Source organism: Primulina eburnea, chromosome 10 (genome assembly GCF_022965805.1).
Source record: "Primulina eburnea isolate SZY01 chromosome 10, ASM2296580v1, whole genome shotgun sequence".
Taxonomy (NCBI): Eukaryota; Viridiplantae; Streptophyta; class Magnoliopsida; order Lamiales; family Gesneriaceae; genus Primulina; species Primulina eburnea.
In genome coordinates, this window is record NC_133110.1 from 13,135,624 (window position 1) to 13,150,078 (window position 14,455).

At 38.8% G+C, this 14,455-nt stretch overlaps 1 protein-coding gene across 1 annotated transcript; it reads right to left on the reverse strand.

The window, feature by feature from the left end:
- Positions 1–874: 874 nt before the first annotated feature.
- LOC140842902 (probable U3 small nucleolar RNA-associated protein 11) lies at positions 875–14,199 on the reverse strand. Its single transcript, XM_073211108.1, has 11 exons — positions 14,064–14,199; positions 5,061–5,140; positions 4,690–4,758; positions 3,645–3,700; positions 3,447–3,537; positions 3,251–3,342; positions 3,055–3,147; positions 2,877–2,957; positions 2,274–2,357; positions 1,055–1,154; positions 875–967 (listed from the first exon to the last, which is right to left on the reverse strand). The coding sequence occupies exons 1-11, from the start codon at positions 14,197–14,199 to the stop codon at positions 875–877; spliced, it is 975 nt and encodes a 324-aa protein (XP_073067209.1).
- Between the last annotated feature and the right edge of the window lie 256 nt (positions 14,200–14,455).

The window sequence follows — 14,455 nt, forward strand, 5'->3', positions numbered from 1 at the left end:
AAATCTTGAGTTGAAATAATTTAACCGTGAAACATCGAAGATTATCGGTACAGGAAAAAAACAACGGATTTCTTTCGTATTTACACCAAATTCAAAATAATTATTAAGCACAGAAGACTCGCCTGTGGAAAGCGATGAAGGCTTAGGGTTTAAAGGAGACGCCAATGCAGAGAATTTTGATTTGATGAAAAGTATTTTATATTGTGGAAAAAAAATTATTCTAAATTAACTAAAACTTGTTTGAACTCTCTCCAAAGTAACTCTTTTATTACACATATATCTAAATAGAACATATTTTTAATTGTTAGTTTTCTAAATATATATATATATATATATATATATATATATATATATATATATATATATAAAACATTCAAAACAACACTCTATTTTCCCACTTTTTTCTATTATATTTTTATGGAAAAGAATTTCGACAATGAAAATATAAGCTATAAACTTTACACACATTATTGTAGTTCTTCGCAGTGAAATTCGATGGATCTGACTGCTCTAATGGCAGAGTATTTTTGGGAACTTAAAAGCATGAAATATCACTATATCGGTAACTATATCTTTTTCATTATTTATAATATAACAATTTTCAGTCACACCATAAATTCAACATGTGTTTTTCGATTCGATCACCGGTCCGGTTATGAAGGTGATCCGGTTATGAAAAGATTGAAGCATACTTTTGTTTCCAACATCAGGCAAAGAAAAATTATGTTTCAACGTTTACGGTTGTTCCGATTAAAAAATCACGCAATTTACACACAGTTACGAAGATTGTGCTTCCCAGATGACTGCATGATATTGTTGCACGTCCCCTCCTCAGGTTCTCATTCAAGAAATCTTCGTTATATAAGTATTCTATTCAACGTTTCCTTTCCTGTCGCCATTTATACACGGGTCTTGAAGTGGGACTAACCATTTCATCTTCACGCAGTTTGCGTTTCTTACCCCTTTTCTGCACCAATGATGCATTAAAATGATTACCCTACAGCGAAACAAGGAAAAAATGAAGCGTATAACGTACTCTCTGAAATATTGATACCTGTAACTCTTTCTGCATAGACATATCCGTGTATATTTTCTCTAGATCTTTTAACCGTTTTTTTCTAGCCTCTAGCTCTCGATATGAAGACTCTGTCTTCCTGCATGTTGACCGTGTTTCTATAGACGATTAAACTAAACTCCTCAACCACAAATTCTAGTCTAACTTCCTCGATGTAGAAGAGAAACAAAAGTAATATGAAGGCCTAAAGCCAAGAACAGACTGAAAAGAAATTTGGAAATCAACCAAAGCAAAACTCATCAAAAGGAAAAGGATTTGTGCACGGCGGACAGATAACCAACCATTTGATTCGATAACGTTATGTTCTACAAGAAACAGAAAAGTCATTTGGAATAAAACTAAATACCCAAAATCAAAGTAGAAAGATACAACATAGAAAAAGGATTAAATTTTAGGAAAATGCAGCAACGATTGCCAACAAGCAAGACCCTTTAGGGAATATGATAGATAGTAGTTCATGATACAAGAAACGTCAGTTGGGTTTAAATGCTCTAGCACTTGTGCATCAATTCGATTTCTTGAACCAAAGTTTGTCAAGTGGCAAGGATAAATTATGGAGAAAAGTATCATCCCCTACTTCCCATAAAATTTATACAAAGATACAGCACTCACAATGACGGGATAGTATTGATCTCTGGGAAGAAATAGAAGCCCAGTAGAAATTCCAGACAAGACAAAAAAGACACACGACCATAAATATTTATCATGCACGCATAAATGGAATTATAATTAACTCACATAGCATGCGATTGATATTCCCAATTGGTATATATTTGTGACCAACAAATCCAAAAAAGTTTTTGAAGAGAAAACTCGAACAGTAGCAGGGAATAACAAAGAAGTAGAAATTGAAAACTAAATTCAATAAGAAAAATAAGATATTATGACAAGGCGCCAAATATCACCATATTCAATCAACAAGTGAGGTATTGATAACTTAAAGAGGGTAAAGTATGGGTGGTGAAGTGACAAATGAAAGAGCTGTGAGGACAGGCAGAATAAAGCAAATTATTTCTGATTGTCAAGGAAAATTTGTAGTCCACTTCGTTTTTGCAATATAGCTTATGTGTTGACGGTAAAGTTATCATTCGGTACTCGGTAGGGATCTTAATTGTGGGGAGGCAAGTAGAAACAGGTTATCAACCTGGCAATCCAATTTCGTAGGAGGCAATTGACTAAAAAAAATAGCTTCCAGTACCTCAAAATAACATTAGGCAAGTCTTTAAAAGCTGATGGGTTCCCTTGTTCTGAAACGTTTTTGTGTACTTCTCTTGCCTCCTCCCTAGAAAGAGAATCAACAGCCAGCCAACATACTTCATGAAACGCAAAAATATCTACTAAGTTCAAAATGTTATACTACTGAGCAATATTTGCCCTGCACCATTTTATGCATTAATAATTTGTGTGACCTATACATTACCACCAAATCACTGTCTTGGATGAAAAAAAAAATCTGTCATTTGCAGACACACAAGTGTAAACATGGAATTCAAGTGATTCAAACAGAAGTTCAAGAGAAGACAGTCTCATTTCCCCTTGGTCATTGAACTTTTGAAATTGGCCTTCGGATAGTTTTATCTTAATTGCCTAGATTACATATTAGACGTTCTTTCTAAAGCAGAAGGGAATAAAATGACTTTGAAGAATTAAATTAATTGAGCTATCAGAAGCGACCATATCTAATAATGAGAAAAGAATAAACTTTGGTGGTGACATAACTGTTATAACATGAAATTTACTACTTTAAAAAATGAGTATGAAAACTATCAAGAATCAGCAGAAAAAGGGCTTGATCTCTCACCTGTTGTCGGCATAATAAACATGTTTGGATGATGACTGATTGTCAAGAGAATGCAGCATACCATTAAGTCTTTCAATTTTCGGCATCCAAAAAGTTAAATTTCAGAATAAAGAACCTGCATGATAGCTATCTCGAGAATCCGAGACCCAAAAAACCAGAAACTCTAAAATAAAACCTTTTTTTTTCAGTTTGAAGCTTCTGCAAAATATATCCAATGACTTGGGTCTTCATCAACATCAGCTCTTCGTTAGTGTACTTATTAGCCTGGCTCCTTTACAAAATCCACATTCAACAGCTAATATTCAAATTACACTCAAATAAATATCCTCAAAAGAGAACAGATAACCTCATAAAAATAAAATTTTCCAGCTTACTCAGGTTTATGGACTCCGCCAACAGTTTTTGTTTTAATCATCTTGAAGTAAAATTCATCTGGGTTCCTCAATGTTGCTTTTTCCTTAAGTTTCTGTTATAAACACGCAGAAGCGACTTACCATAAAATAAGAACTCGCCAAATTTCGTTCATAAAATGCTACCAAAACCAACAAGACGCAGGGTAGTAGAAATTACCAGTAAAGTCTGCTCCTTCTGGTGATAGGCTCGTGAACGAATGACATAATCTTTATGTTTTTCGAGCGGCTCAAATTTCCTTCTCAAATGCCTGGTACACACAACAAATCATCAATTGAGTGAACCGGAAATATACGTCAAAATATTTCAAAACGGGCAATAAAGAAATTAATGGCCCCAAAAAATAATCACACTTACGGCTGAGCGCGCTCCTTCTGAGCTTTTCTTGGAATAACATTCTTTAAAAACGACACCTTTATGCTAGCAAAAAAAATTCACAGAACTTTAAAATCAATTTACGAACTTCAGAAAGGCAAAAACCACTACAGAAAACATAAAGGGCTAAAAAAAATCTTGAGTTGAAATAATTTAACCGTGAAACATCGAAGATTATCGGTACAGGAAAAAAACAACGGATTTCTTTCGTATTTACACCAAATTCAAAATAATTATTAAGCACAGAAGACTCGCCTGTGGAAAGCGGTGAAGGCTTAGGGTTTAAAGGAGACGCCAATGCAGAGAATTTTGATTTGATGAAAAGTATTTTATATTCTGGCAAAAAAATTATTCTAAATTAACTAAAACTTGTTTGAACTCTCTCCAAAGTAACTCTTTTATTACACATATATCTAAATAGAACATATTTTTAAATGTTAGTTTTCTAAATATATATATATATATAAAACATTCAAAACAACACTCTATTTTCCCACTTTTTTCTATTATATTTTTATGGAAAAGAATTTCGACAATGAAAATATAAGCTATAAACTTTACACACATTATTGTAGTTCTTCGCAGTGAAATTGGATGGATCTGACTTCTCTCATGGCAGAGTATTTTTGGGAACTTAAAAGCATGAAATAACACTATATCGGTAACTATATCTTTTTCATTATTTATAATATAACAATTTTCAGTCACACCATAAATTCAACATGTGTTTTCCGTTTCGATCACCGGTCCGGTTGTGAAGGTGATCTGGTTATGAAAACATTGAAGTATACTTTTGTTTCCAACATCAGTCAAAGAAAAATTATGTTTCAACGTTTACGGTTGTTCCCATTAAAAAATCACGCAGTTTACACACAGTTACGAAAATTGTGCTTCCAAGATGACTACATGATATTGTTGCACGTCCCCTCCTCAGGTTCTCATTCAAGAAATCTTCGTTATATAAGTATTCTATTCAACGTTTCCTTTCCTGTCGCCATTTATACACGGGTCTTGAAGTGGGACTAACCATTTCATCTTCACGCAGTTTGCGTTTCTTACCCCTTTTCTGCACCAATGATGCATTAAAATGATTACCCTACAGCGAAACAAGGAAAAAATGAAGCGTATAACGTACTCTCTGAAATATTGATACCTGTAACTCTTTCTGCATAGACATATCTGTGTATATTTTCTCTAGATCTTTTAAACGTTTTTTTCTACCCTCTAGCTCTCGATATGAAGACTCTGTCTTCCTGCATGTTGACCGTGTTTCTATACACGTTTAAACTAAACTCCTCAACCACAAATTCTAGTCTAACTTCCTCGATGTAGAAGAGAAACAAAAGTAATATGAAGGCCTAAAGCCAATGAGTGACTGAAAGAAATTTGGAAATCAACCAAAGCAAAACTCATCAAAAGGAAAGGGATTTGTGCACGGCGGACAGATAACCAACCATTTGATTCGATAAAGTTATGTTCTACAAGAAACAGAAAAGTCATTTGGAAGAAAACTAAATACCCAAAATCAAAGTAGAAAGATACAACATAGAAAAAGGATTAAATTTTACGAAAATGCAGCAACGATTGCCAACAAGCAAGACCTTTAAGGGAATATGATAGATAGTAGTTCATGATACAAGAAACGTCAGTTGGGTTTAAATGCTCTAGCACTTGTGCATCAATTCGATTTCTTGAACCAAAGTTCGTCAAGTGGCAAGGATAAATGATGGAGAAAAGTATCATCCCCTACTTCTCATAAAATTTATACAAAAGATACAACACTCACAATGACAGGATAGTATTGATCTCTGGGAAGAAATAGAAGCCCAGTAGAAAGTCCAGACAAGACAAAAAAGACACACGGCCATAAATATTTATCATGCACGCATAAATGGAATTATAATTAACTCACATAGCATGCGATTGATATTCCCAATTGGTATATATTTGTGACCAACAAATCCAAAAAAGTTTTTGAAGAGAAAACTCGAACAATAGCAGGGAATACCAAAGAAGTAGAAATTGAAAACTAAATTCAATAAGAAAAATAAGATATTATGACAAGGCGCCAAATATCACCATATTCAATCAACAAGTGAGGTATTGATAACTTAAAGAGGGTAAAGTATGGGTGGTGAAGTGACAAATGAAATAGCTGTGAGGACAGGCAGACTAAAACAAATTATTTCTGATTGTCAAGGAAAATTTGTAGTCCACTTCGTTTTTGCAATATAGCTTATGTGTTGACGGTAATGATATCATTCGGTACTCGGTAGGGATCTTAATTGTGGGGAGGCAAGTAGAAACAGGTTATCAACCTGGCAATCCAATTTCGTAGGAGGCAATTGACTAAAAAAATAGCTTTCAGTACCTCAAAATAACATTAGGCAAGTCTTTAAAAGCTGATGGGTTCCCTTGTTTTGAAACTTTTTTGGGTACTTCTCTTGCCTCCTCCCTAGAAAGAGAATCAACAGCTAGCCAACATACTTCATCAAACGCAAAAATATCTACTAAGCTCAAAATGCTATACTACTGAGCAATATTTGCCCTGCACCATTTTATGCATTAAAATTTTTTGTTTGACCTGTACATTACCACCAAATCACTGTCTTGGATGAAAAAAAAAATCTATCATTTGCAGACACACAAGTGTAAACATGGAATTCAAGTGATTCAAACAGAAGTTCCAGAGAAGACAGTCTCATTGCCCCTTGGTCATTGAACTTTTGAAATTGGCCTTCGGATAGTTTTATCTTAATTGCCTAGATTACATATTAGACGTTCTTTCTAAACCAGAAGAGAATAAAATGACTTTGAAAAATTAAATTAATTGAGCTATCAGAAGCGACCATATCTAATAATGAGAAAAGAATAAACTTTGGTGGTGAGATAACTGTTATAACATGAAATTGACTACTCTAAAAAATGGGTATGAAAACTATCAAGAATCAGCAGAAAAAATGCTTGATCACTCACCTGTTGTCGGCATAATAAACATGTTTGGATGATGACTGATTGTCAATAGAATGCAGCATACCATTAAGTCTTTCAATTTTCTACATCCAAAAAGTTAAATTTCAGAATAAAGAACCTGCATGACAGCTATCTCGAGAATCCGAGACCCTAAAAACCAGTGTTAGGATCGGTTATCGTAATCGTTGAGCTATAATAGCTCGGTTCTTGAAATATTGAACACCGATGAATTAAATCGAGTTTGGTTTTAAACCAAGCGGAAGACACACGAAATAATCCTTCGTAGAAACCGATTCAAGATTTTGTAAAGCATTTAAAATTTGTGCTAGTTGAATGAGTAAAACTATTTTTGTTGGAGCAATTTATCAAACACTTGATATGCAATATTTTGGTATTTGAAGAACACATAAAATGCTTCAACAATGCATCTTTAAAAACAGTGGAAATGATAAGTAAATACAATAAATAAATAGACACAAATTTGTTTATGGATGTTCGGAGATTAACAACTCCTACGTCACCCCTTCTTCCCCTTGGGAAGGATTCACTAGAAGACTTTGATTTATACAACTCATTGTACAAACCCATTCAGCTAGGACTTACCCACTTCCTAAAACTGAACTCCTAGCACTCAAGATTGTAGGCAGCACCTCACAATCAGCATATTGTTTAATGTCTCATATGCAAAGACTACAACACAATCTTTTACGTCTTTGTGTGAAGACTCACTCAACTAAACTTTGATACTCAACTCTCTTGTATATGTGTGAGTGATTGTGTGTGAGGAATTTATCCTTTACAGTGTACATCTCAAATGTATCCTCACGCAAGGGCTTGTGCTCTCAACTAGCTGATATATTCATGCTAACTGCCCATGCTTTGAATTCCCTTAGAAAGCTCTTGTTTGATCTTCAATATGTTGTATTTATAAGCCCCAACAATGATATATACGTTAGACACAAGAATATGACCGTTTGAAAAGTTTCTGTATGGTTTCGGGAAATGCAACGGTCAAATTCGTCTTGCTGGAAAATTTCCCGACTGGTCAACTGTAACGAACCGTACTTTTCATACTTAAAATTTACGGAAAAATTAAAAATTTTCTTAAATAAAAACATCCACACGGTCGTCACCCATCATTCATAAAATATCTTCAAAATCAACAATCGCAATTAAAATTTGCTAAAAGAAAAGCTGTCTCAAAATGTCTCACATCCAAAACATAAAATCAGAGTATAAATGTTTTCATGCGTAAAATCTTAAAATAACGTAGGCGGTCCTCGGGTCTAGCCTCTCACTCAGTCCAAGCCTGCCCCTTGGTCGCCACCTCCCGTCTCCTCAACAACATAGTCACCTGCATCGATCAAGTCTAGTGAGTCTAAAGACTCAACACGTATAAACTGGGATAACGAGTACTACATAATAAAATCGCATGCATCTTAAAAATAGAACGTACATAACTTGAAACTTGAGCTTGTATAATAAACTTGAACTTGCATACATACATAGACGTGCCATAACGTGAAACTTTCATAATCATAACTGCATATTTGAGCATACTAAAACATACATGACTTCGTCATTTTTCGTAGAGGATGTTTTAAAGCAAGTGACCCATACATAATAAACGCCTGATCAGACACACCACAGTACTGGGCTGACAAGGACGTATCCACTGTCGCATACTTGAGATCCCCGTTCATAATTTAACGGGCTGGTTGGTCTCCGTTCATAATTTAACTCTTTCCAACCATGATCTAACCCGTTCATAATTTAACGGGGCGGAGAGGTCCTCGGCCACGTTCACCGACTTCCAAACCCATTCAAAATTTGGTCACAAGACATTTAGCATACCTCGAAAACTTAAAAGATTTACATTGCACGTCATACATACTTACTTGGCGTTGAAGGATTCGTTGGACTTCGACTGGGGCCGTTGCTGCACATACTAACATGAATTTGCATACTTAACTTGCATGACTTAGCGTAGAAATCATACTTATTCTCGAGTTCAATCATTACTTAGGACATTCTAAAATTTCCCATGACACGACCTTGTTAATCCTTGCACTAAACCATGACATCAAACCTCAAAACATGTTACAAATATTTTCCCCAAAATATGCAAGACACGGACCCCGTGCCCATGTCCGGCTCCGGGTCCGTGTAGGCACTGTAAGGTGTGTGTGCAGAAAAGGGGAGACACGGACCCCGTGATTAGGTCCGTGTTGGGGTCCGTGTAGACTCTGGAAAAAGACATCGAAACGGAGGAAGGGCACGGACCCCGTGCATAGGTCCGTGTAGCCTCGGGAATTTGGCATTGCGAAAGAAACAAAGGCACGGACCCCGTGACTGGGTCCGTGTGAGGGTCCGTGTACCCACTGTGATCGAGAACTCACGAAAATCTTGTACATGCTTCGCTCACTTTCTAGACTCGGTTGCACGGACTATGAATTGACACCCCGAGACCCACCTTAGCGTTCCATAACATCAACCAAATTCGTACAAACACCCAAAGCAATGAGTTCACCTTACAACACATACAATTCAAAGCATAGCAATTGACACCAATTCGTTTCTCACGACTCCTAACGCATTCGAGTGCCTATCGACACTATACGACGTATCAAATCACATCCCAATATCATACTAATCATACCTAGACGCAGCAACGATCACCCGTCGATCCCCAACGTAGCCTGCAACAAAAACTTCAAGGACGCAATTTTCATAAAAGTCGCAGTTGATCAGTCCCACGAAAAACATCATAACTCACTCAATTGTCATCCAAAAATCTCGAATTTTATATCAAATTGAAGGTATCGAAACGTTCTACAATTTTGTAGTTGAAAGTTTTCTCAAAATCTCGACAGCAAAATCGCAGTTTTCAACCGAACAGTGAGTTACGAGATTTCAGATCTAAAAAGTATTTCAAACGCATTCAAATCATTTTCCGCTCAAACGACGAACGTCACACATGGATTTTCACACATAAAATAACACAACGCATACTATGACAAGATCGGTGCAGAAAGAACAGAATATACATGCCTTTTGAACCTTAAACGTTACCGAAGCGGAGATAGAAGCGGGGTTGATCCGGGACGAACGTGGCACCGCTTTCTTGCAATAAAATTCACGAAAACCTTGCTGGAATTTGAAGAGGGGGTGGGCGGCTGCTATGCTAATGAAGAACCCTAGTTTTCTTTCTCTCAAAAATAATAAAACTAGAATGAAACTTGTGTGTGTGTGTTTTGGCGTGTATTACTGTGTGTAAAAATGTGTTTGTGTGTGTGTAGCGTGTGTTTTAATTAAATTAAAAGACTAACTTTTTGCTTAATTAAAATAATTATCTACTAAGTAAACACTAACTCTCCTTTACCTTATAAATAAAACTCTTTAATTAAAATATAACACACACCATACTAGACTTTAAAAGTTCTAAAATCATAAACTCACAAAATAATTAATTTAGGATTCAAACTACTAACATCTCATAAAAATACTAATTTAAAATACCCCCCCAAACTCAACTTAAAATAAAGTACCATCTTTAAAATTGCCAAAATCGTCACCGGGTCTTTTCCTCAATCCCGCTTTGAATAAACGCCTGAAACATGAAACTCGAAAAAAACATTTTAACGTGCATCACATAAACATTACTATTATTAAAATAATGCATTTAAATAAATTATGCATGGCTAAACTCATTTTAAATTAAAATAAATGATTTAACGAATGAAATAAATGCACGGGTTATACGTGTACTGAATTTGGGCTCTACAGTTCCTCCCCCACTTAAAAAAATTTCGTCCTCGAAATTAAGTCTTATCGAACAACTCCGGGTAGCGAAGTCTCATGTCGGCCTCTGACTCCCAAGTGGCTTCTTCCACTGATTGATTCAGCCACTGAACTTTGACTAGCTTAGTCACTTTGTTCCGGAGTCTGCGCTCCTGTCTGTCGAGGATTTGAGTCGGTCTTTCCTCATAAGACAAATCTGGAGCAAGCTGCAAAGGCTCATAACTCAGAATGTGCGAAGGATTAGCCAAATATTTCCTCAGCATCGAGACATGGAACACATTGTGCACCCCGGCCAGATTCAATGGAAGGACAACACGATAGGCTAGTGTCCCAACTCTGTCCAAAATCTCGAATGGCCCAATGAACCTCGGACTCAGTTTGCCTCTCGTTCCAAATCTCATAACACCCTTCATAGGTGCTATCTTGATAAAAACGTGGTCTCCTACGGCAAACTCGAGATCTCTTCTTCTTTTATCGGCATAGCTCTTTTGACGGCTTTGGGCAGTCTTCATTCTCTCACGAATCTTGACCACCACGTCTGCAGTCTGTTGAACTATCTCTGGACAAAGTTATGTCCTCTCACCGACTTCATCCCAATGAACTGGTGATCTGCACTTCCTCCCGTACAATGCTTCATAGGGAGCCATACCAATAGATGATTGGAAGTTGTTGTTGTATGTGAACTCCACTAGGGGCAGTCTAGACTCCCAAGTTCCTTGAAAATCAATCATGCACACTCTCAGCAAATCCTCTAAAATCTGAATCACTCGCTCAGACTGGCCATCTTTCTGCGGGTGAAAAGCTGTACTGAAAAGCAACTTCGTCCCCATGGCTGCATGTAAGCTCTTCCAAAAGGACGACGTAAACTTTGGGTCCCTGTCGGACACAATCGATATTGGAAATCCATGTAAACGAACTATCTCCCTGAGATAAAGCTCCGCATACTGCATCATGGAGAAAGTCGTCTTCACCGGTAGGAAATGCGCTGATTTAGTGAGTCGGTCCACTATAACCCAAATAGAATTCGATCCTCTGACTGATCTCGGCAACCCAACCACGAAATCCATAGTAATGTTCTCCCACTTCCACTCGGGGATGGGGAGTGACTTAACCAACCCTGCTGGTCTCTGATGTTCAGCTTTTACTTGCTGACAAGTGAGACATTCTGATACGAATCTACGGATGTCTCGCTTCATCCCTGGCCACCAGTACAATAACTGTAGGTCTTTTTACATCTTGGTACTCCTGGGAGAATGGAATACGGAGATGCGTGTGTCTCTGTCAAAATATCCTGTTTGATCGAACCAACACTAGGCACCCACATCCTACCTCTGTATCTCACAATGCCGTCTGAAACTGTGTACAGCGCACTGCCCTTGGCTTCGTCTTTCAGTTTCCATTTCTGTAACTGCTCATCTGAAGACTGACCTGCCCGGATGCGATCTAGTAAATTAGACTTGACCGTCAGATTAGACAGTCTAGGAGCTCTGCCCTCTCGATAAATCTCTAGACCAAATCTCTGAATCTCCGACTGTAGCGGTCTCTGAGCTGACAACTGAACTTCCACTGCCACTTTTCTGCTCAAAGAGTCTGCGACAACATTAGCCTTTCCCGGATGATAGCTAATTTCGCAGTCGTAATCTTTTACAAGTTCTAACCACCGTCTCTGTCTCATATTCAACTCTTTCTGCGTGAAGAAATATTTGAGACTCTTGTGGTCGGTGAAAATCTGACATTTCTCGCCGTAGAGATAGTGTCTCCAAATCTTCAGTGCGAAGACAACGGCGGCTAACTCAAGGTCATGCGTCGGGTAGTTCTTCTCGTGTACTTTCAATTGCCTGGAGACATAAGCTATGACCCGACCTTACTGCATTAACACTGCGCCTAACCCGAGCTTAGATGCATCGGTATAAAGCACAAACTCGCCTTGCCCTGATGGCGTGGCTAGCACTGGCGCTGAAATAAGAGCTTGCTTCAGAGTATCAAAGCTCTTCTGACATTCATCACTCCACACGAATTTAGCATTTTTCTTGGTTAGTGAAGTGAGCGGCACTGCTATGGACGAAAATCCCTTAATGAACTTACGGTAGTAACCGGCTAAACCCAGAAAACTGCGGATTTCCGATGCATTCTTTGGTTCAACCCATTCCTTAACGGCTGCTACCTTCGCTGGGTCCACCTCAATACCACTGCTAGATACTATATGCCCCAAAAATGAAAATTTCTGCAGCCAAAATTCACACTTACTGAACTTCGCAAATAGCTCGCGACTCTGCAAGGTCTGCAAAACTGTCCTCAAATGCTGGTTGTGCTCCTCGTGACTCTTCGAGTATATGAGAATGTCGTCGATAAACACTATGACGAACTGATCAAGGTAGGGCTGAAATACTCGATTCATGAGGTCCATGAAAATTGCTGGAGCATTCGTCAAACCGAATGGCATTACTAAGAACTCGAAATGCCCATACCTGGTCCTGAAGGCCGTCTTGTGAACATCTGCATCCTTAACCTTCAGCTGATGATACCCCGATCGAAGATCTATCTTAGAGAACACGGTAGATCCCTGCAACTGATCAAACAAGTCTTCGATTCTAGGCAACGGGTATTTGTTCTTGATCGTTACCTTGTTCAGCTCACGGTAATCGATGCACAGTCTCATGCTCCCGTCTTTCTTCTTTACAAAGAGCACTGGTGCGCCCCACGGTGAGAAACTAGGGCGGATAAATCCTTTGTCGAGGAGCTCCTGAATTTGCTGCTTGAGCTCTAACATCTCAGCTGGAGCTAATCTATATGGTGCCTTAGAGATTGGCGCTGTACCTGGCACGATCTCGATTGCAAACTCCACCTCTCTCTCTGGTGGAAGGCCGGTGACGTCATCAGGAAAGACGTCTGGAAATTCTTTGACTACTGGTACCTCTGATAAAGATGGAGTGGGCACGTCAGGCGCTGAACTAATACTAGCCAAGAAGGCCTGACATCCCTTGGAGATCAATCTCCTCGCCCGCATGCACGAAATTATGTGAGGAAAGCTTCTCCATCTGGCTGGCTCAAAAAGAAATTGCTCCATGTCCGGCGGTCTAACTAAAACTGACCTCTTCTGAAAATCTATCAGAACTCTATTCTTAGTCAGCCAGTCCATGCCCAAGATAATGTCGAATTCTGGCATCGGCAATAGGATTAAATCTGCATATACCAGGTGGCCGTGTAGTTCTAGATCAATGTCTCTGATCACACTGGTAGCCACCAGCTCTTCCCCTGACGGGACTGTCACCGAAAATTTCACGTCTAGGCCAATGGACTTGAGGTCCAAATGATTAGCAAACGTCTCTGATATGAAGGAGTGAGTGGCTCCTGAGTCTATCAGTGCAGTTGTGGATAATCTCTTAATAAAAATGTTTCCAGTCAGTAAGATGGTGTCTGGATCCGCCTCCTGTGCATGCATGGCGAATACCCTGCCCTGGGTTGGCTGCTTCCACTGTGGGCATTCCTTAAGCATGTGATCCGTAGCTCCACATTTAAAACATTTCCCGGATCCCCATAGGCACTGTCCGAGATGCTGGCGATTGCACTTCTGGCACACTGGGAAGTTACCGGGCTTCTGAGGCGCCCCTTGCTGCTGAATTGGACCCTTGCCCTTTGGCGGTCCTGGATATGGCTTTTTCCCAGGCGGCCCCTGAAACGACCTCTTAAACTGGGGTCTCTGCTGTTGTTGCTGCTGGTGATGCGGTGGTGCCTGGTAGGGCCTCTTGCCCTGCCTGTCCATCTCAATGTCTAGCTGGTCTTGCTCTGCAGCCAGAGCTCTAGAAACAGCAACTGCATAAGAAGTAGGGCCAGCTACCCTCACATCTCGGCGCAAGATCGGCCTCTAACCATTCAGGAAATGCCTCAACTTTGCCTGGATATCATTCACAATGAGGGGTACGAAGTGACATCCCCTCTCAAACTTCCTAACAAATTCTGCCACGCTACTGTCCCCCTGCCGCAGCGTCATAAACTCGTTGGTGAGTCTGGTTCGTACT